The sequence below is a fragment of the Eulemur rufifrons genome, chromosome 6 (genome assembly GCF_041146395.1).
Source record: "Eulemur rufifrons isolate Redbay chromosome 6, OSU_ERuf_1, whole genome shotgun sequence".
Lineage (NCBI taxonomy): Eukaryota > Metazoa > Chordata > Mammalia > Primates > Lemuridae > Eulemur > Eulemur rufifrons.
In genome coordinates, this window is record NC_090988.1 from 103,708,452 (window position 1) to 103,730,722 (window position 22,271).

General features: G+C 63.7%; 1 protein-coding gene across 2 annotated transcripts; it reads left to right on the forward strand.

The window, feature by feature from the left end:
* The first annotated feature begins 80 nt into the window (after positions 1–80).
* On the forward strand, positions 81–18,571 carry EPS8L2 (EPS8 signaling adaptor L2). 2 transcript variants are annotated; one of them, XM_069471860.1, is made up of 21 exons: positions 81–138; positions 2,967–3,037; positions 3,128–3,183; positions 4,052–4,116; positions 11,779–11,940; positions 12,440–12,589; positions 12,693–12,772; positions 12,872–13,011; positions 13,094–13,164; positions 13,274–13,400; positions 13,845–13,933; positions 14,023–14,097; positions 14,316–14,464; positions 14,571–14,703; positions 14,966–15,069; positions 16,379–16,484; positions 17,132–17,251; positions 17,488–17,560; positions 17,654–17,834; positions 17,906–18,038; positions 18,125–18,571. In XM_069471860.1, exons 2-21 carry the CDS (start codon positions 2,994–2,996, stop codon positions 18,203–18,205), a joined length of 2,139 nt encoding a protein of 712 aa, XP_069327961.1. In that variant the 5' UTR covers positions 81–138; positions 2,967–2,993; the 3' UTR covers positions 18,206–18,571. The 2 variants fall into 2 exon arrangements, with proteins under 2 accessions (XP_069327961.1, XP_069327962.1); XM_069471861.1 differs by lacking the exons at positions 81–138; positions 2,967–3,037; positions 4,052–4,116 and having other exon boundaries at positions 3,141–3,183.
* The last annotated feature ends 3,700 nt before the right edge of the window (positions 18,572–22,271 follow it).

The window sequence follows — 22,271 nt, forward strand, 5'->3', positions numbered from 1 at the left end:
CCGGCCGGCCTGGCCCGGCCCCGCCGCGCGTCCCGCCCGCCCGCGGGAGACCAGGCGCGGCGGCGAGGCGCACGGACGGGCGCACGGACGGCCGCCGAGGGACTTGCCGCGGCGCGGGGCGCAGGCCGCCGAGGACAGGTGAGCGCCGCGATCGAGGAGCGGACCCGGGGAGCTCGCCCGCCGGGGCCTCAGTTTACCCGGGTGGCGATGGGACGCGGGACTCTGGTCCGCAACTCTGGGCGGGCGCGGGCGCGGCGCAGAGGGGGCTGTGCGGTCTACAGCCCCTCCTGCGCTCGTGGCTCAAAATCCCGCGGCAGCCCGGCCTGTCCCGTCGGTCCTGGGACGGCGCCGTGTGCCGGGGTATTTTCAAGCCAGGGGTGCGCCCTCACCCAACCGCGGCCTGCCCGCTCCCAGCCCTCAGCTCGGTGGGGGAATCCCTGCACCCGGAGAAGGCGGCTTCCCCGCTCCTGCGTGCGCTGGGACCTATCTGAGGGCCTGACCCTGGAGGCGGCAGGGCAAGCTGCCTCCCTGTAGGTCAGACATCAGGAGGCACTTCCTGGGTGCCGGAGCCAGGAGGAAATCCAGCACCAGGGAGGCAGCGGGCCGGGGTCAGTCTCCAGATCAACGTTGGGGTGTGGGAGTCTCAAGGGGAGGTGAGCCTGAGCGTGGGGCGGCAGGGCCCCTGCCAGGGCCAGGTCTGGGGGCATCCAGCCGGCAGCCATGCCAGGTGCCTGGTCCCTGGGCCAGGCTGGCCTAGGGCTGCCCCTTTGCCTAGGGGTGTCCCTGGTGGCAGGGAGGGGAGGGGGACGCAGGCCTCCTCTTGCTTCTCTGACCTTTGTCCCCACCCCTGTGTGCAGTCCTCAGACCCAGCTGTGCTGGGCGTCAGGGCCCCTCCCCGGCCCCTCTCCTGGGCCCTGCTTGCTACCCAGCCAGGCCTTGTGGGCCCTGCGCCCCCTCCTGCCTGGTCCCCCTGGCCTGCAGTGCCTGCCTGCCCCTGCCAGGGTGCCAGCCTTCCCCACCCACACCTTCCCAGGCTCATCCGCTCCTCCGCCCTCAGCCCTCAACCACAGCGCCCAGACCAGGGCACGCCCAGGGCCTCAGGGGTCTCCCATTCCGGGGCCCCACCTAGCTCCCACAAAGGCAGGAGTCCCAGTGACTAAGCTCCCCCCAAGGTCACTCACTCAGTGTGGAGCTGGAACTTGAACTTGGCCCTCCCTGCCCTTCTGGGGCCACCCCTCCTGGGCCTGACTGACCGGGCACCCTGCTTCGCCCTCCCCTAACAGCTGGAAAAGGCCACAGTAAAACCAAAGTGCCGCCTGGGCCCCAGGCCCCCTGGCTTACATGGCTTCCTGCCCCCCTCAGCTGCCGCAGCCCCACGGGGGCGGGGCCCCCACAGGCCTGGAGTTAGCCCCTTCCCCAGGTGCTTCCCCACCCAGGTGCCAGCGTCTGGACCCCCGCCCCCCAGGTAGCTGAAGGCCTAGGCCTTCCCAGCCTGGACTTCCTTGAGGGGAGGGGCCACATGTCACAACCTGTGCGTGTCTGTGTGTGTACCCGCAGGCCTGGGTCTGCGAGGGCACGTTTGTGTTTCGCCCAGGTGTGTGTGTACCTGGACACACGTGCCTGGTGCCCTCGGCTGAGCCTGCCAGGAATCCCATTAAGCAAACACTCAGGCTCACCCACTGAGGTCATGAACATTCCAGACATTCTCCACGGAGAGATGGACAGAGGAATCCGGCCAAGCCCCCTCTGGCGAGCTGGGACCCTCGGTAGCATGTGGAGGGGGCAGCAGAAGTGGCCAGGCCAGGGAATGTCCCTGGGCCCCCAGGCCTCTCACACCTCAGGGGTCCCCCTTCTGGGCAGGACCTGGCCAACGCAGCCAGTCCTGGGGTGCTTCAGGGGCCCCTCAGCCCTCAGGCCACACCGCACCACCGGCAGGCCCCACACTGAAGCCAGAGGGACTCATCCCATAGTGCCAGTGGGAGGTGGGTGGTGTGGATCCAGGTTCCCGCTGCTTTCCCTTGGGGAGGTGGCCACAGAGCCACTGAAGGACAGCAGGGAGGCCTGTCCAGGGACATGGGGCTGCTCCAGCAGCCAGGCCTTAGTTTCCCCAAAATACACCTCTGGAGAGGTCAGGGCCGGGCCAGAGACAGGCTCTGGGGTTGTGCCCCTGGAGAGGCCTCGCACAGGAGGGTGCTCGGCCTGGGTCTGCACTGGGGAGGCCCAGGGCGCCAAGCGCCCCTCTGTCTGGGGGGCAGTAATGCCAGCGCCGGTGCCTCTGGGCCGGGCTCCAGCCTCAGGGAGACTCCTCTGAGCCCCCCACCCACACCGACCCTCTCCACTCCCTCCCTCGGACCCAGCCCCTGCTGCCACGGGTCCTGCTCTGGGCCACCCTGGCTGTACCCCTCCATCAGAGTGAGGAGACGCTGCACCCCCAGACTGCCTTCTGGGCACCCAGGACCCAGGACTCCTGTGCACACGGCCTCTTCCCTGCTAGGCCTCCCAGGCCAGGAGGGAGCTGACATGCATGGGGGCGTGTCTATACGCGTGTGCCAGAGCCCTTTGCGGGGTGGGCCTAGGTGGGCAGAAGTGGGCTGGAGGCCGGGCTCCCTCTGGACCTTGCCCTCCGGGGCTCCAGGCTCAGCTGTCCTGTGCCTTCAAACGCCCTCTACTTGGAAGGCGCTTTCTCCACCACCACCGCCACTCCCCCACTCCAGAGCCTCCCAGACAGCCTCTGGAGGGGCCCTGCAGAGGGCCGAGGGTCTGGGGCAACATGGGGCTTCGGGGACCACCAGCGGGACACAGGGCCCCTCTGCTCCCTGAGGGGCCCCTGCCCTGCCCAGGCCAGTCAAGGCTCTGGCCCCTCGGTCTGGGCACAGGGAGGATGAGGTCCAGGTCCTGCCCTGGGAGTAGCCAGGCCACTGGCCAGGCCAGGAGGAAGTGTCAGCTCAGCTCCTCTGTCCAACCAGGTGTTGGCTGCCACCACCAAGGACGCCATGAGCCAGTCTGGGTCCGTGAGCTGCTGCCCCGGTGCTGCCAAGTGAGCTCTCCCCTGTCCACCCCTCTCCCCCAGCAGTCCCCAGGGAGGGGTGCGGTGTGGGCCCCACCCTCACCAGCCCCTCCCCTGCAGTGGCAGCCTGGGCTGGTCGGAGGGTGTGGCCAAGATGAGCCCCAAGGACCTGTTTGGTGAGTGAGGTTGCAGGCAGACTGGATGCAACAGGGGAGCGGGCATCACGTCCCTGGTGTCCCTGGCGGGGAACAGCCCTTCCAGCCCTGGAGTTGTGCCGGGGCCTGATTCGGGGAGCTCAGCCTGGTGGGAGACAGGGCGGCCCTCATCCACCTGCAGCCCCGCAGGCCCCTGCCCAGGCTCCTGGCACTGCGCCCCCTCCCCCACACCTGTAAGGGGAGAGGCCTTTACTAATAATTCAGGGAGCATCAATATTGATTCACTGCACTCTTCGCAGCAACCCGATCGCAGAGGGGGCGGGGGGCTCAGGCTGACCCAGCTGCCAGGTGTCTGCTCCAGGAGGGAGGGGCCTGGCCAGCCCACCTGCCCCAGTGCTGGCCTTCCCCCACCCCTCCCCGCACTCAACCCCTGGCGAGACCCCTCCCGTCATTGGTGCTTTGGGACGGGCACCCAGGGAGATTTCAGCTGGCAGCTCTTGGGGTGGGAGGACGGGGTGGGAGGACGCCCTGGCCCAGGCCCCTCCCCTAGGAAGGTGGGCATAGGTGTGGGGCAGCCTCTTGCCCCCACCCTCAGGGACAGACATCTCGAGTCACAGGCTGCCCCATCACCACCCTGAGCAAACCCCCAGCCCTCTCTGAACCTCCGTCTTCCCCCAAGGGGGCTTCCCAGGGCCTGTCCTGGGTGGAGGGAGAGGGCTTCCTGCAGACCCCCGCCATCCCCAGGAGGGGCCTCACCAAGTCTCACACCCTGGATCCTCCCTCATGACTCCTCCTGGGGGTCCAGTCCCAGCTGACGGGGGGTGGGGGGGGTGGGGGGGGGCCGTGGGTCCCGCCATCTGGGGCTGAGTGACGGGCGTCTCCCGTTCAGAGCAGAGGAAGAAGTACTCCAACTCCAACGTCATCATGCACGAGACCTCCCAGTACCACGTCCAGGTGAGGCCCCGCCCCCAGGAGCACCCTCGTCAGGGCACCCCTGCTCTCAGTGCTCCAGGGTCCTCAGGCAGGTGGGGAAACTGGCCCGGGGAGAGCCGGCCCCCCCACACCCGTCCTGGGCCCAGCTGCGGTGGGGAGCGGGCCTCCCTCCAGTCCTGGGAGCTCAAGGCCTGGGGGCTGCAGGGCGCCCCGCCCAGGGTGTGCTGGAGGTACACCGGGTGCCTGCAGCCCTGGACGGGAAGAGCCAGTGGGAAGGAAATTGTCACCCTGGCCCCAAAACAGGGAACTGGATTAGAAGGCAGGAGGTGGAACAAAGACGCCCTTTGTTGAGCGCTGCCCAGGGGGGCCTTGGAGGGCCAGCGGAGAGGCCAGACCAGCTGCCAGCTCGGGAGGGTTCTCTCCTAGGGCAGTTTTAACTCACCCATAGAACTCAGGAAGAGGTTTTTTAAATGACCTTCCTGGCCAGGGTGTGGTGGCGCCTGTGGTCCCAGATACTTGGGAGACCCAGATGGGAGGGTGGGAGGATCGCTGGAGCCCAGGAGTTCCCGGCTGCAGTGCCTGTGACCCCTGCTCTCCAGGGGGGGCAACAGAGCCAGAGCCTGTCTCTTCAATTAAAGGAAAAAAGACCTTCCTGCGCCTGGCCTGGGAGCCGGCGGCGGGTTCCTGGTGGGTGTCCAAGCCCCCAGGATGAGGAAGGGGGAGGAGGGAGGGAGCCTGGAGCCCGGGGCCCTGCTGGGGGATGCCCTCTGCCCCGCCACCCCCTCTGCTCCCACCTCGGGCCTCTCACTGTCCTCCCACCGCACAGGGGCCTGCGCCCCAGAGGCGAGCAAGTCCTAGTGTTCGAGCCTCCGTGTCCCTGTCTGTAGAATGGGGCCAAAGAACACGGGAACTGTACGGGGCTCTCCCAGCCCACCTGAGCAGGGTGGGTCGTCTGTGTGACCAGGCTGGTGACAGCTGCCTGCTCAGTGTCCAAGGGCAGGGCACAGAGGGGTGGACGGGTCAACTTTGGTCCCTTCTTTCCGGGCAGATCTGCCACCTTTCTCAGGGGTGGGACTTTGCCCTCCTTGGTGAGGAGCCGACTCGGGGCTCCTCCTGGACTTTGGCCCACGCTGGCCTGGCTGGGCGGGCTGCTGTGAAGGGCCCACGGCCACTGGGAGCCTTCCTGCCTGCCCAGCCGCCACCAAGGGTAGGGGACAGGGCGGGGTCTTCCTGCCCCTCCGGAGGGGGAAACTGAGGCCCAGAGAGGGTGAGAGTCTGGAGGGACGTCTCTCCAGCCAGGCAGGGCAAGGTCAACCCCGCTTGCCCTGGGGGGCGGCTGGAGCCTGCCTGTCTCCTTTGTCCTAAATCATCACACTGTGAAGTTGGTGCGTGTGGGGTGAGCCGCTCTGCCCACAGCCGGACACAGATCCGCCCGTCGCCCAGCCCCCGCCCTGCAGCCCCTCTGCAGGCCCCCAGCCTCTGGCAGTGACATCTGTCCTTCTGTCCTCCGTCACCGTGGTGTTGTCTTTGGAGAATGTCCCATGAATGAATTGTGCAGCTTATGGCACTCTTTGTCCTGCTTTGTCACCTTACTTTAAGACTCCTTAAAGGAAGACCCCTGGGTGGCACCGGGCAGGTGGCCCTGCTTCTGTGCACAGCCACAGGGACCCGATCCTTACCGATGGGGAGGGTGGCGCTGTGGCCTGGCAGTCCCTCTCGCCGTCCACACTGGTCAGACGTGTCAGTTCATGTGCATGACTGGCTTTCGATGAGCAGAAATGTTTAAATGACATCCAGTCGATCCACTTTTTTCTCTTACAGTTCATTTATGGGTTTTGGCTCCGAAGAAGTCGTTGCCTGACCAAGGCCCTGGAGGTTTCTTCCTGTGTTTTCTTTGCTTTCTTTTCTTTCTTTTTTTTTTTTTTTTTGTTTGAGACAGGGTCCTGCTCTGTTGCCTGGGCCGGAGCGCAGTGGAGTCATAATAGCTCCCTGCAGCCGCGCACTTGTGGGCTCAAGTGATCCTCCTGCCTCAGTTCCCCGAGTAGATGGGGCTACAGGCCACCACTGCCCCCAGTTCGTTTTGCCAGTCTTTGTAGAGACTGGATCTCTCTGTGTGGCCCGGGATAATCTTGAACTCCTGGCCTCAAGGGACCCTCCTGCCTCAGGACGTGCTGGGACTGCAGGTGCGCACTCGCCACTCCGCTCCTGCTGGAATTGCGGTTGGCGTCAAGTCAAATCTGTGGGTCACTCTAGGGAGAATGGACGTCTTCACCACAGTGAGCCTCTCCGCCCATGAACGTGGTGTCTCTCTGTTAGGTCTCCTCTAATTGCTTTCAGTAAGTTTCGTGGTTTTCCTCCCAGAGGTATCACATAGCTTTTGTTCCATTATTCCTTAAGTATTTGATTTTTATATGCTGTTGTTAATGGTATTACTTTGTTGCTTTTTGAATTTCATTTTCCAATGGTCTGTTGCTAGCATACAGAAAAATAATTAAATTTTTGTATGGTGATCAAGTGCCCCGAGACCTTGCTGAATTTATTTACTGTAGTGATTTGCTTGTAGATAGACTGGATTGTCCATGTATATAATCACAATGTCTGAAAATACAGTTCTTGGTTTCTAATTTTTACACGTACGTATTTTCTGGCCCCATTGCCCTGGCTAGGACCACAGGTGCAGCGCAGAGCTGAATGCAGGTGAGGACAGTGGACCCCGTCTTGTGTCCGGTCTTAAAACAGCCAGTGTCTGTGTGCCACGTGTCCACAGATATTCTTATTACCGTGCGGAAGTTCCTTTTCATTCTTTGCTTGCTGCAAGTTTTTATCATGAAAGGTATTGAATTTTGTCAAATGCTTTTTCTGAATCTACTGAGGTGTGTTCGTTACTGTTAATTTAGTAAATCATACCGAGTGATTGTTTTTACTGTGGAATCGACTGCGAGTTTCTGGGATAACCCCCATCTATTCGCGTGTGCCGTCCTCTGCACGTGCTGATGTGCTAGTATTTTGCTAATATTCTTGCATCCATGTCCATTAAGGATATTGGTCTTTAATTTTCTTTTCTTGTAATGCCTTTGGCAGGTTTTGGTGTCAGGGTTATGTTGCCTTACAAATCGGTGGGGAGGTATTTCCTGCTCTTCTGTTTTTAGAAAGAGTTTGTGAAAGCTTGTTATTATTTTTTCCTTAAATATCCACCCGTGAAGCCTGAGTACAGGATTTTCTTTGTGGGAAGGGTTTGGTTATTAATTCCCTTTCGTGTGTGAGATCTGCAGTGATGTCCCCTCTTTCCGTCTGGTTTCTGAGAATTTGCGTTTTCTCTAGCATTTTTCCTAATCAGTTTTGCTAGGGGTTTATCAATTTTATTAATCTTTTCAGAACCAACTTGGGCTTTGTTGATTTTTCTTTCCTTTTTTTTTTTTGAGACAGAGTCTCGCTTTGTTGCCTGGGCTAGAGTGAGTGCCGTGGCGTCAGCCTAGCTCACAGCAACCTCAAACTCCTGGGCTCAAGCGATCCTCCTGCCTCAGCCTCCCGAGTAGCTGGGACTACAGACATGCGCCACCATGCCCGGCTAATTTTTTCTTATATATTTTAGTTGGCCAGATAATTTCTTTCTACTTTTAATAGAGGTGGGGTCTCGCTCTTGCTCAGGCTGGTCTTGAACTCGTGAGCTCAAACAATCCACCCGCCTCGGCCTCCCAGAGTGCTAGGATTACAGATGTGAGCCACCGCGCCCGGCCGATTTTTCTTTCTTGATTGTCTGTTTACTAATGTGTTGGTTTCTGCTCTTAGTTTCCTTCCTTCCACTAAGTTGGGATTTTGATTGTCTTTTTCTAGCTTCTGAAGGTGAAAGCTTAGATCATTCATCTTAAGTCTTTCTTCTTTTCTAACATATTCCTTGAAAGCTATAAATTTCCCTCAAAGTACTGCTTTAGTTGTGTCCCACAGACTGTGATATGCATATTTTTGTCATCATTTGGTTCACAATAGCTTCTAATTTTCCTTGTGACTTCATCTTTGACCCAGAGGTTATTTAGAGGTATGTTGCTTTATTTCCAAACATTTGGGGACTTCCTGGTTATCTTTTATTATTGGTTCCTACTTTAATCCCATTATGGTCAGAAAACATACTCGATTTACTGAAGCTTGCCGTGGCCGGCAGCCTGGTTTTGTTTGGCCGGCTGTGCTGTGTTTTACTAACCACGTGCGTTTTAGGTTTGACTCTGCCTCACGCAGACAGATGAGCACCTCGCAGTCCCTTGTGTGTCCCGCCCACTTACTCTCCAGCCTGTCCATGGGCAAGTAGGTTGGGTCCAGCCTTTATTATCACAAACGGTTCTGCACTGAGCAGGCTGGTGCCACATTTTGCACCTGGCTGTGCAGGTTCCCTGTGGTGGGACAGGGAGGGAAGGTGTGTGCACCTCGACAGTGTCCCTGGCTACTCCCGAGAGAGGCTGCACAGGTGCTGGATGAAAATGCCCATTTCTCCACTTCTTAACCCGCAAGTGTAGCCCACAAGGACTTTTAGTATTGGTCAATAGAACAGGTGAAAAAAATTCAATTCCTAAAATAACAGTCTCAGAGTTTCGATTTGCACTTCTTTTTTTTCATTCACTCACCACTGTACAAACAAGGATCAACTTGCAGTTCTTTTATTTCATAAGACTGCACGCCATTTTTTATACTAAAAAGTTACTTATGTTTATTTTTCTGTAGACTCCGCTCAATTTTTCTATTGAGGTGTTAATCTTTTACTTATTTACATATTCATTCATTTTATTGTTGGTCTTTAATTATCATATTTAACAAAATGGAGCTTTTACCAAAGAACTGGCGTTGCACTTTGGTCTTTTCCTACGTTAAGAAAATCAATCATATCTATTTCCTATGTTTTTCCCACTTTTTAATTTTTTAATGTGGGTTTTTTTCCTTTGTATAGGGCACTTTCTTCCCAGGCAGAAATTTTTGCTTTTTGGTTGCCAAATGTACTGGCCTTTACTTGTGAACATCTGGACTTTCTTTCCTGCTGAGGAAACACCCGTGTTGAGAAGGCCGTGGAGGTGATCAGAAATCATCCGGCATTTTCTCGTAGATCTTTTTTGTTAGGTGTTGTGCAGTGGGTCTCTGACTGCCCTGCACACCAGCTAGTGTTTATGCAGCCGCCCCAGCACCATCCGCCGCGGGGGCTTCACTCACCTGCACGTCCAGGCAGACACCGGGGACCTGGCCGCAGGAGGGGCCCGAGCCAGGCCTGGACAGAGGAGAGGAGGGCGCAGGGCAGGGAGGGCAGGCTGGCTGGGGACCCCATTCATGCTGTCACCTGCACCCGTCCATCGGGGGCCTGCTGAGTACCAGGCACTGTCCCGGGTGACAGCAGCTGTGACCCCGGCAGCAGTGCGTGGGCACCTCGGGTGGCAGGAGGAGTCACGCACAGCATGACGCTGGATCAGATAAATGCAAAACAAGGCAGGTCAGGGATGTGGTGACAGGTGAGGTGGCCAGGTGGCCAGGAAGGGTGACGTCTGAGAAGGAAGAAAGAGCACAGCAGACAGGCAGGTGGCAGACAGTGGCCCAGCGCTACGGAGCAGTTTGGGATTTTTCTGAGGGTGTTTGTTGTCTGCTGTTGTTGTTGAGGCAGAGTCTCGCTCAGGCTGGAGTGCCGTGGCGTCATCACAGCTCACTGCAGCCTCCAGCTCCTGGGCTCAAGCGATCCTCCTGCCTCAGCCTCCCGAGTAGCTGGGATTAGAGGCGTGCACCACCGTGCCTGGCTGATTTTTCTATTTTTAGTAGAGACAGGTCTCGCTCTTGCTCAGGCTGGTCTCGAACTCCTGAGCTCAAGAGGTCCTCCCACCCTGGCCTCCCAGAGTGCTGGGATTACAGGTGTGAGCCACTGTGCCTGGCCTGGAAATTTTTTGGAGGGTTTATCAGGACACAACCATGACCCCTGCAGATGTCCACCAAGGCAGAATGGAGACTCCCCCACCCAAGGTGGGGCTGTGTCCCCTCAGGCCCCCCCAGGGTCCCCCAGGGCTGGCTGTGTCCCCTCAGGCCCCCCCAGGGCCCCCCAGGGCTGGCTGTGTCCCCTCAGGCCCCCCCAGGGCCCCCCAGGGCTGGCTGTGTCCCCTCAGGCCCCCCCAGGGCCCCCCAGGGCTGGCTGTGTCCCCTCTACCCCCCCAGGGCTGGCTGTGTCCCCTCAGGCCCCCCCAGGGCCCCCCAGGGCTGGCTGTGTCCCCTCAGGCCCCCCCAGGGTCCCCCCAGGGCTGGCTGTGTCCCCTCAGGCCCCCCCAGGACCCCCCAGGGCTGGCTGTGTCCCCTCAGGCCCCCCCAGGGCCCCCCAGGGCTGGCTGTGTCCCCTCAGGCCCCCCCAGGGCCCCCCAGGGCTGGCTGTGTCCCCTCAGGCCCCCCCAGGGCCCCCCAGGGCTGGCTGTGTCCCCTCAGGCCCCCCCAGGGTCCCCCCAGGGCTGGCTGTGTCCCCTCAGGCCCCCCAGGGTCCCCCAGGGCTGGCTGTGTCCCCTCAGGCCCCCCAGGGTCCCCCAGGGCTGGCTGTGTCCCCTCAGGCCCCCCCAGGGCCCCCCAGGGCTGGCTGTGTCCCCTCAGGCCCCCCCAGGGTCCCCCCAGGGCTGGCTGTGTCCCCTCAACCCCCCCAGGGCCCCCCAGGGCTGGCTGTGTCCCCTCAGGCCCCCCAGGGCCCCCCAGGGCTGGCTGTGTCCCCTCAGGCCCCCCAGGGTCCCCCAGGGCTGGCTGTGTCCCCTCAGGCCCCCCAGGGTCCCCCAGGGCTGGCTGTGTCCCCTCAGGCCCCCCAGGGCCCCCCAGGGCTGGCTGTGTCCCCTCAGGCCCCCCAGGGCCCCCCAGGGCTGGCTGTGTCCCCTCAGGCCCCCCCAGGGCCCCCCAGGGCTGGCTGTGTCCCCTCAGGCCCCCCAGGGCCCCCCAGGGTCCCCCAGGGCTGGCTGTATCCCCTCAGGCCCCCCAGGGTCCCCCAGGGCTGGCTGTGTCCCCTCAGGCCCCCCAGGGCCCCCCAGGGCTGGCTGTGTCCCCTCAGGCCCCCCAGGGCCCCCCAGGGCTGGCTGTGTCCCCTCAGGCCCCCCAGGGACCCCCAGGGCTGGCTGTGTCCCCTCAGGCCCCCCCAGGGCCCCCCAGGGCTGGCTGTGTCCCCTCAGGCCCCCCAGGGCCCCCCAGGGCTGGCTGTGTCCCCTCAGGCCCCCCCAGGGCCCCCCAGGGCTGGCTGTGTCCCCTCAGGCCCCCCCAGGGCCCCCCAGGGCTGGCTGTGTCCCCTCAGGCCCCCCCAGGGCCCCCCAGGGCTGGCTGTGTCCCCTCTACCCCCCCAGGGCTGGCTGTGTCCCCTCAACCCCCCCAGGGCTGGCTGTGTCCCCTCAGGCTCCCCCAGGGTCCCCCAGGGCTGGCTGTGTCCCCTCAGGCTCCCCCAGGGTCCCCCAGGGCTGGCTGTATCCCCTCAGGCCCCCCCAGGGCCCCCCAGGGCTGGCTGTGTCCCCTCAGGACCCCCCAGGGCTGGCTGTGTCCCCTCAGGCCCCCTCAGGACCCCCCAGGGCTGGCTGTGTCTCCTCAGGCCCCCCCAGGGCCCCCCAGGGCTGGCTGTATCCCCTCAGGCTCCCAGGCTGTGGCTCCTTGGGCTTGGGCTCTGGGCATGCAGAGGGCCCTGCCCAGCAGTGACCGCCTGTCCACCCCCAGCACTTGGCCACCTTTATCATGGACAAGAGCGAGGCCATCGTGTCCGTGGACGACGCCATCCGGAAGCTGGTGCAGCTGAGCTCCAAGGAGAAGATCTGGACGCAGGAGATGCTGCTGCAAGTGAACGACAAGTCGCTGCGGCTGCTGGACATCGAGTCTCAGGTACCGCCCGGGCGCCAGGGCGAGCGGGCAGCAGGTCGGAAGGCAGCGCCTGCCGCCCACCGCGGCCCAGACCTGTGGCCGGGCCTCTGCAGGGGCTGGCACTGCCCGTCACTGTGGCCACGAGAGCGGACGGGGAGAGAGGCGGCAGGCATGGCCGCACAGAGCTGCGTGCCCCGGGTGCCGGCTCCACTGCACACCTGTGAGGCCCGCCCTGCTGCGGCCAGGTGTGTCCAGGGCCACGTCCCTGTCTGTGGGGCCCTATCCCTGGCTAGTGCACAGCCATGGCCGTTCCTCACTGGAGTCCACAGGCCCCGCCTGGGTCCCAGCTCTTTTCTCTGCCTGTGAGTTACACGCACGTCTGTGACTGGTGGGAACTCCACGTGCTGGGCCCACGAGCCACGTCTGTGAACCATTCCATGCCCGTGGCTGCAGCCCACATCCGTGTCCAGGGCCCACGGTGAGTCACATCTGTGCAACGTGTCCCAACTGCCCCCTCCAGGAGGAGCTGGAGAACTTCCCCCTGCAGACGGTGCAGCACAGCCAGACGGTGCTGAACCAGCTGCGCTACCCGTCGGTGCTGCTGCTGGTGTGCCAGGACCCCGAGCAGAGCAAGCCCGACGTGCACTTCTTCCACTGCGACGAGGTGGAGGTGAGGGGCCCGCGTGGGGGTGGGGGGGCCCACATCGGGGTGAGGGGCCGCGGTGGGCTCTGCTCCACCTCGGCCCAGCCCACCTGACGCCCGGCCCCCCCAGGCAGAGCTGGTGCAGGAGGACATCGAGAGCGCGTTGGCCGACTACCGGCTGGGCAAGAAGATACGGCCACAGACCCTGAAGTAGGGCCGCGGGGTCTGGGGCGGGAGGGCAGGGAGGGAAGGAGCTGGGACTGGCGGGAGGGGTCAGGCCGGCCAGGCTGAGCGGCCCTCGCCCTCCAGGGGACACCAGGAGAAGCTCCGGCAGCGGCAGTCCATCCTGCCCCCTCCCCAGGGCCCGGCCCCCATCCCCTTCCAGCGCCATGGGGACTCGGCTCAGGCCAAGAACCGTGTGGGCCTGCCGGAGCTGCTCAGGGAGCCAGGTAGGTGGGGGGTGGGGGGCTGGCGGGACCGGTGGGGGCGTCGCGTGGGGGGCCGGGGTGAGCAGCCGCCCGTCCTCTGCAGGCCTCCGCCGCCGGGAGTCGCTGGACGAGGAGCCGCGGGCCGTGCTGGCTCAGAAGATAGAGAAGGAGACGGTGCGTGCCCCATGTGTCCCGTCGCCCCGTGGCAGGGTCCTCCCGCCCTGCCCACGTGGCTGCCCCTGCCGTGGTGTCTAAGGCTGACTGCTGACCCCTCTGACCCCAGCAAATCCTCAACTGTGCCCTGGACGACATCGAGTGGTTCGTGGCGCGGCTGCAGAAGGCGGCTGAGGCGTTCAGGCAGCTCAACCAGCGAAAGAAGGGCAAGAAGAAGGGCAAGAAGGGTCCAGCAGGTGTGTGTGCTCATGTGTGTGCATGCGTGTGTACATATGTGTGTGTGCACATGCTCGTGCATGTGTGTACATGTGTGTGCGTGTGCATGTATGTGTGTGCACGGGTGCATGTGTTAGCGCATGTGTGTGCATGTGCACTCTCACGTGTGTGTGCCTGTGTACACGTGTGTATGTACGTGTGTGCACGTGCATGCATGTGTGCGTGTGCATGTGTGTGTGAGGGAGGGGCAAGAGGAAGAGGGTGGGAGAGGCTGGCAGGTGTGCTGGGGGCAATGGGAGGCTGGGGAGTATGTGTGTGTGCGTGTGTGTACATGTGCATGCGTGTGCGTGTGCACGTTGTGTATGTGTGCTTGGGGAGGGCGGAGGGCCGGCAGAGGTGGGGGAGCTGGGGGCGGGCCAGCTGGTGGCAGTAGGCTCATGCTGTCCCCATCTTCCCCATGCCAGAGGGCGTCCTCACGCTGCGAGCACGGCCCCCCCCTGAGAGCGAGTTTGTGGACTGTTTCCAGAAAACCAAGCTGGCCATCAACCTGCTGGTGAGAGCAGGGGCCCCACCCTCCCCTGTCCCCCGCACCGGGTCCAGGTCCACCCCTCCCACGGCCACCCTCACTGGTCCCTCCCGCAGGCCAAGCTGCAGAAGCACATCCAGAACCCCAGCGCGGCCGAGCTCGTGCACTTCCTCTTCGGGCCTCTGGACCTGGTGCCTGGGCTGGGACAGCAGGGGTGGGGGGCGGCCAGGGCCCTGGGAGTGGCTCCCCGAGCTCAGGGTGGGGGAGGCAGGTGCTCACCTGGGGCAGCCCGACGTGGGCCATTCGTCCATCTCCCAGGGGGCCGAAGTCCCTCCTGAGGGCCCCCTCGTGGAGCTTCTGGGGCTGGGGGCCGTGAGCGTGGCCCCTGCTGAAGCCCCGTGTGCCCCAGATCGTCAACACCTGTGGTGGCCCAAACATCGCACGCTCGGTCTCCAGCCCCTTGCTTTCCCGAGATGCCGTGGGCTTCCTGCGCGGCCACCTGATCCCCAAGGAGATGTTGCTGTGGGAGTCGCTGGGGGAGACCTGGACTCGGCCCCGGTGCGGCAGGGCGGAGCGACGCGGGGGCAGGGCGCGGGCAGGGTGGGGGTCCTGGGGGGCTAGCTCTGGCAGGGGCCTGGCTGACCCCCAGGACCTCTCACCCTAGCGCCGAGTGGCCACAGGAGCCGCAGGTGCCCGTCTACGTACCCAAGTTCCACAGCGGCTGGGAGCCGCCCCTGGACGTGCTGCAGGAGGCCCCCTGGGAGGTGGAGGGGCTGCTGTCCGCCCCTGACGCTGAGGTCAGCACAGCCGCAGCCCGGCTCCCACCCCCGCCGAGCTCACCGCCCAGCCCACGTCCACCCACCGCCCCTGCAGCAGCCCCTGCCAAGCAAGGCAGCCCGTGGCCCCTGGTGGGTGGCAGGCTGTGTCTTCCTCAGTGGCACCAGCATGTTTCACCGAGACCCTCTCCTGTGCCCCCTTGCCCTGGGACCCAGTCTGTGTCCGCCCTTCTTGCCCAGCCCCCACCCCACATCAAACCCTGGCTGCCTACTTTCCTCACAGCCTGCTCCGGCAAGCCGACGACTGTCCCAGAAGCACAGCCATACTTTGGAGCCCACACCCCCAGGGGACACTCTACCACCAGTCAGCTCGCCACATACTCACAGGTAAGCCCCCCGTCAAAGTGCAGGAGCATGACATTCACTCTTCAGAACATGGAGGCTCTATGCGGGTACGCTGCCACCAGGTGGTGGCAAGTTCCTCATTCAAGTGGTTCAGAATCCCACTTTTCCAAATTAGAACCGGGTTTTCATTTTAACTTTGTAATTACAGGAGAAATTTCAAAAGCCACACGTAAATGTACTGCCCTGATACATCGCGTCTTTTCGTGCCTCCATGTTTGTGTTTTAGGACCAAGGTTAGGAACTTACTAAACCATTGAACTTAAACTGTTTCTCCAAACACTGTCATCCTGTGAGGCTGTTGGCCTGATTTTGGCCCAGCTCCGGCAGCGCCAGCAGAGGAGACTGAGGGGCATAGCCCCTCCCCTCCTCCCACCATTTCCACAGAGCATAAAAACAAACCCAGGGCACCAGGGAGCCCCACCGTCCCTTGCCCCCCCTCCTCCTCTCTGTCCTCGCTCCTGGCCCAGGATCTGCCTGGGCAGCTCACTGCCCTACCGGACCCCAGGATTCAGTTTCAGCAGAGGAGGGGCCAGAGATCCATGTTTTAAATAAGCGTGCCCCTCCCCTCCCCCATGTCGTCGGCCTGGCACCCCTGGTCCCTAGCCTGGGACCACACTTCAAGAAACATTTTCACCCTTTGGCTTCCAGCCTGTTTTGCCCACCTGGCCCAGTCCTGGCAGCGCTTGCCCCCACCTTCCCTGTGCACCTGGACAGGAAGCTGCCCCGATGGCCAGGACCAGACTGACCAGGAGGGACGGCCCAGCCTTGGGGACAGCCACAGACCTGCTCTGTGCCAAAGCTGGGACCCCCAGCCAGAGCTGGCCCCCACGCCCCTGCAGGGTTCAGGTCCAGCCCTCGGAGAGGAACTCAGGGACAGTGGCTTGTGCACGCACACGCGCTGTTCTCAGTGCCCAGAGGAGCTGTGGCTCCGAAGACGTCCCGGACTCCACTGGTCAGCTTAGAGAAGCTGTGATCCTGTCGCTTCCCAGGCACACGCCTGGCTCTGGTTCCCCTGGGGAACCACGCTGGAGACCCCTGAGGTGGCCTGGGCTGGCCAGCCTGGCCATGCCATGGGCCCTTTGTCCCGCCCACCGCCCGCCCACCCCATCTTCACGCAGGGCCCCAACGCTCTGGGGCTGTCACAGTTTCCATTCCTGGCCGCGGAGCCACAGCCTCTCTGTGTGCAGAACGGAGACAGTTGTGCACCTGGGAAGCTGCTGCCCTCGGCTCCTGCCTGGGTCCAGGAGACCCCAGCGCAGCCCTGGGCCTCAGCTTCTCCCATTCCTTGCAGGGGCTACCAGCCAACACCAGCCATGGCCAAGTACGTCAAAATCCTCTACGACTTCACAGCCCGCAATGCCAATGAGTTGTCAGTGCTCAAGGATGAGGTTCTGGAGGTAAGGGGGTAGCAGGGAGGGGCTGCCCAGGGGAGGGGAAGGGCTCCCCGGAGGAGGAGGCTGCCCACGGTCCGGCTGGGGGTGGGGCAGGCACAGGTGGCTGCCCAAGGGACGGAAGGGCTGCCCAAGTGGGGACAAGTGGTCTGGGGGCCAGGCTGTGTAACACAACATGGCATGGCTGCTGGCCCCTTTCCCCAGGGTCCCTACCCCTGGGCTCCTCTGGGGATCCACAGGCCTCCCCCAGCCCTGCAGACTGGCCGAGAGCCACACTGTCTAAGGGACCCCCCCAGGCCATGCAAGGACCCCTACGCAGGGCGGGGTTGGGCTGGGAGGTGGGCAGTCCCTGTGCCAAGTGGGGCCCCCCCCCCCCGGTGGAACCCAGCAGGGGCTTGTCATTCGCTCCCACCCCCAGAGCCGGGCACAGACTGCCTTTGTGCCAAGCGGAATCCAGGCCACCCACTGGGGGACGGAAAGTGGAGCAGGCTGGGGGGGTCTACATCCACAACCAGGTTAAGAGGCCGCTGCTCCGGGATCCCACTGAGGCAGGGTGGGGCCCGGGGGCGCTCTGGCCTGTGAAAGACTCCGGGCCAGCAGCCCAGGCCCGCCCGCGTAGCAGAGGGGCGTGGGCCTGACGCCGCCGCCCGCAGGTGCTGGAGGACGGGCGGCAGTGGTGGAAACTGCGCAGCCGCAGCGGCCAGGCGGGCTACGTGCCCTGCAACATCCTGGACGAACTGCGGCCCGAGGACGCGGGCGCCGCCCTGGAGCAGGTGAGCTTCCTGGTCCGCAGCACCTGGGCAGCGCCTGGGCTGGGCCCGAGCGCAGAACAGCGGCCGGGGGCCGGGGCCGGGGCCGGGGCGGGGGCGGCTGCGCGGGGCCGGGGCAGGTGGGGAGGCGCCCAGGCCTTGGCCGACGGAGGGAAGGGCCCGGCTGCGCAGGTCCTGGGGGGCGCGGGGACGAGCGCAGCCGACAGCCCCCCAGCCCGCGCGCCTCTCCCCGCCCGCAGGCCGGTCCAAAATACTGGGGCCCCGCCAGCCCGACCCACAAGCTGCCTCCGACCTTCGCGGGGAACAAGGATGGTGAGAAGTGGCTGCCGCAGGGTGGGGGCGCCGGCCGGGAGGGCGCGGGGCGGGCGGGGCGGCCGCCAGGCTGAGCCTCCGCGCCGCCCGCAGAGCTGATCCACTACATGGACGAGGTCAACGACGAGCTGGTCAAGAAGATCAGCCACATCAAGGCGCAGCCGCCCCGGCACCTGCGCGTAGAGCGCGCGCCGCCCGCGCGCCCGCCGCTGTCCTATGAGTCGGGCCCCGGCGAGGTCCGTGCCTGGCTGGACGCCAAGGCCTTCAGCGCCCGGTGAGCGCGCGGCGCGGGCGGGGGGCCGGGAGCCACGCCCGCGGCGTCCCCTCACGCGCCCCTGCCCGCAGGACCGTGGAGAACCTGGGCATCCTGACCGGGCCGCAGCTCTTCTCGCTCAGCAAGGACGAGCTGAGGAAGGTGTGCGGGGAGGAGGGCGCCCGCGTGTACAGCCAGCTCACCGTGCAGAAGGCTCTCCTGGAGGTGCGCCCCTGCCCCGGCCCCCGCAGCCCCCGTTCCTGGGCTCGCTGGGCCCGCGCCCCGGCTGAGGCTGCCCCTCTCCCCACTAGAAACAGCAAAGCGGGTCGGAGCTGGAAGAACTCATGAACAAGTTTCATTCCAAGAACCAGAGGAGGGCAGAGGACAGCTAGACCTGGCTGCCCCGCGGCACCTCACCTGCAGCAAACCGGAGGCCACACCTGCAGCGGCCCCTCAGCGCATGGAGTATTATTTTTACATGTGTATGTATTTCGTACCAAGGACACCGATGGGCTGTGGTGCCGGGTGGGGGCCCCGCACCTGCCTGGCACATGGCCTGTCCTCAGGCCCAAGGACACCCACAGCCCCAGCCCACACCAAGGCGGACCTCAGCCAAACCTGTGACCCTCGGTGCCAGCCCCACCTCTGCCTGCCCCGAGGCAACAGGACTCCCCAGGAGGGGTGGGGCCTCGTCCTCTGTGATGCCCCCTGTCTTCACCTGCTCCCACGTCTACCTGTACCCAGCCGCACCCCCACACCCCCCATTGTGCTGCTCCCCAAGGGCGGCTGGGGCTCCAGGACAGGAGGCGCTGGGTGCCATGCTGGGATGGGCACATGCCATACCCCCTCCCCTGTCGAGGACTGAGGATGCGCTGGACACAGCGCTGGCTTCAGACACCCCTGCTGCCCACCCCACAGAGCCCGCGACACGAACTCTCTCTGACCAAGTCCCAGGCCAGCTGAGTCCTGCATGCTGTGCGGGGGGCTGGGGTGTCTTGGAGCTCTGGACCGAGAGTCACACCCCAGAGATGAGAGGTGGCCCAGGCTCCACAGCTAAGTCATTAAACCAGGTGTCTCCTAGCAGCTGTGTCTGTCTCCTGGGGTGGGGATGGGCCTGTCCTAAGGGCTGCGGGGAAGAGGCCTCGGCCAGGCTGGACCACGGACACTGCAAGGAAGGCCGCTCCCCTCGACCCTGGAGAGGGGCCCAGGAGGCATCTGCCTCCACGCGTATCCAAGAGGGCCTGGAGGACATCGGGGTGGGGGCGGGGGCCCTGCCCACTCCTCTCCCTGTGGCCCTCCCAGGCCAGACGTCCAGCAGACTAAGAGCCTGTCACCCAAGACTGGCTTCTGTTGGGCATATACCCAAGTGTGGGTCGTGGGAAGTGGGAGCAGCTGGGCCAGACCTCGGGGCAGGCTCGGGAGGGAGCTGAGTCAGAGGGTCAAGGCCAAGACCGGCTTTGGAGAGCTCAGCCCCAGGGCACGGGGCCTGCGGGACCCTGCTGACCGCCAGTGGACTCTGTGCCCTCACCACAAGTGGCACCTGCCCACCTGTCCAATGCCCACTGGAGTGCACCTGAGCCTGACACCCTGGGAGGGGCTTGGCGTCCTCTGCTCGCAGCCCGTGTGCTGCTGCGGGTGGCCACCAGGGGGAGCCCTAGCACCGGGCCAGCTGCGGGGAGTCCACAGCGTGTCACCTGAACAGTCAGTGGACCCAACCCTGGGTGGAGCACGGGGGCCCAGCCCTGGGGGCTCGGCCTGGTGGGCAGGGGCGACTGTAGGACCAGGCTGGGGAGGACGTGTCCCCAGGAGATTGGGGGTGACCACCCCCTTCCCAGCCACGCCCTGACTCTCCCGCTGCCCCCCCGCCAGGGCTTGCCTGCACGGCATGGTGTGGACCTGCAGGCGCTGCCTCCAGGCTGGGCTGCTCAGCTCGTGGAGGCCCCGGACCCACACCTGCTTCTTCAGCCAGCCCCTCCCTGCCGCCATCCCCCCCCCGGCTACCACCTGCTCTGTCCCACTCTGATTCCCTGACAGCTGAGGAGCCCCCAGGCCCCAGACCCCCAGACCCCAGATCCCAGATCTCAGGTACCCTAGACCCCCAGAGTCCCCTGGGCCCCAGAAAGCCAGACCCTCAGGCCCTAGGACCCCAGACCCCAGGACCTCAGACCCCAGCCCCAGAATCCCAGAGCCAGGCTCCCACACTGCCAGCCCCAGGCCCCAAGCAGGCGCTCACCCCTAAGCTGCTGGTTCTGAGGTGCCCAGGCCCCAGCTGTCTGCTCGGCCTCTGGACTTCTGGAAATTGTCCCTATTTCTTCCAAGGGGCTTCCCATCGCCTCCTGAGACCCCCTTAAGGGAGGACAGGGCCACCGACCCGTCTGCCCAGTGTGGGTCCAAGGTCCCGCAGCATCAGGTAGGCCACTGGGTGCCCCTTGGCTGTCGACCCCAGGTGTGGGGAACACTCCATGTTCCACCCGAGGGCATCCCTCCTCAGGGCGGGCAGACAGCTGACAGGTCACACTGGCCTGTGCTGACGGCTGCCATCCTCCACCCAGGTGGCCTCAGCAGAGGTGGAGAAGGAGGCCCAAGGGGCCAGGTCATGTGCCCAAGGCCCAGAGCTGGGGTCAAATGCAATTTGCTGGGCTGGGTGCGGCGCCTCTGGCCTGTAATCCCAGCACTTTGGGAGGACAGCTTGAGGCCAGGAGTTCGAGACCAGCCTGGGCAACACAGTGAGACCAAGTCTCCAAAAAAAATAAAAAAACAGCCGCATGCGCCTGTAGTCCCAGCTGCTCGAGACACTGAGCCGGGAGATCACTGGAGCCAGGAGGTGGAGGCTGCGGTGAGCTGCGACGACGCCACTGCAGTCCAGCCTGGGAGATGGAGTGAGACCCTGTCTGAAAAAAACAAAAACAAAACGCAGTTTTGCTTAATTCCAATGTGTCCTTAACCACTCACACCCCCGGCCTCCCCCGTCCGCCAGGCAGGTCCGCAGGAAAGAGGGAGGAGCCTGGAGACCTGTGGAGGGTGGCCTGAGCTCCCGCCCAGCGGTCCCCTCGGCCAGTGGGACTGCCCGTGGCCACCGCTCTGCAGCCCAGCTGTGCCACCAGCAAATACCTCCAGGAACAGGCCCCTCTCTGTCTTGGGGACAAGCGCCCCTTTGTGGCTCAGATTCCGCCTCCCGCCCCACAGCGGGCCTCGGCTGTCTGTGCCCACTCAGGCCCCGCCAAGACCCAAGAGGGGCTTCCCATGCCATTTAGGAAGGGCTTCTTTTTCTTCTAAAAACAATGTATTACAAAATAGTTGGTTTACCAAGAGGTTGGCACAATGGCTCAGGTGGTGAGATGTTCCTTGCCCCTGGAAGGTGGCTTGTCCCCAGCACGGGAGCACCTGTGAGCTGTAGCGAGAGGCAAAGCTACTGCGTCCATGGAGGGAAATGCAGGGGTGCCCGTGTGAGGAAGCAGAGAACTTTCTGCATGAGACTCGAAAAGGAGTGGGTGGATTTGGTTTCATGGGTTCCGATCCCGCAGGCCCGCTGGGCACTCCCTCTCCTTCCACCTCGAACACCCACAGGGACAGGAGGGCCCGGGTCGCCCACGACGTCCCACGTGGATCCGTGGACGTCACCAACTTCGGGCAACCTCCCCTCGGCCCTGGAGCGTGAGCGCCCTGTCCCAGCGCCCTGCAGCCCCGCGGCTCCCGCCGTCCCGGGAGGAGCCCTGAGCCCCGCTCCAGCCGGGCTGCGTGGCCGCTGTCGCCGGATTGCTCGAGTGAGTGTCTTGCGACGTGAGGTCTTGCCAGACCCGCGACGCCACTCGGCAGAAGTTTTCCAGAATGAACGAAGTGAAAGCACGTGCCGGCCTTCGTTGCCGCTATAAACCTGCGCTTCCCAGGGAGGATCAGGGAACCCGCCACCGTGGCCAGGCGGCTTCCCCCGGCCGGGTCAGGGACTGCTCCATACGGCCCCAGGCGCATCCGGCTCGCTGGGGACAGCTGCGACCCTTCGACGCGCCCCTCTCAGGGACCGATGCAACGTCACGACGTCACCCGCGGCCAAAGCGCCGCCCACAGAGTCCACAAGGACCCACAAAGGCCGTGGGAGCCCCGACCTCTCCCGGCTGCGAACCTGAGGGAAGTGGGTTGTCCCCGCACGTGTCCCACAGGCGGGGCTGGCGCAGGACAAGACCCGCTGCCTGCTCCAGCCTGAGGTCAGGGAGATTCGCAAAACGTGTGAAAAGGACACTCTTCCCACTATACTTTTTTTTTTCTTTTTTTTTTTTTTGAGACAGAGTCTCGCTCTATTGCCCGGGCTAGAGTGCCGTGGCGTCAGCCTCGCTCACAGCAACCTCAAACTCCTGGGCTCAAGCAATCCTCCTGCCTCAGCCTCCCGAGTAGCTGGGACTACAGGCATGTGCCACCATGCCCGGCTAATTTTTTCTATATATATTTTAGCTGTCCATATAA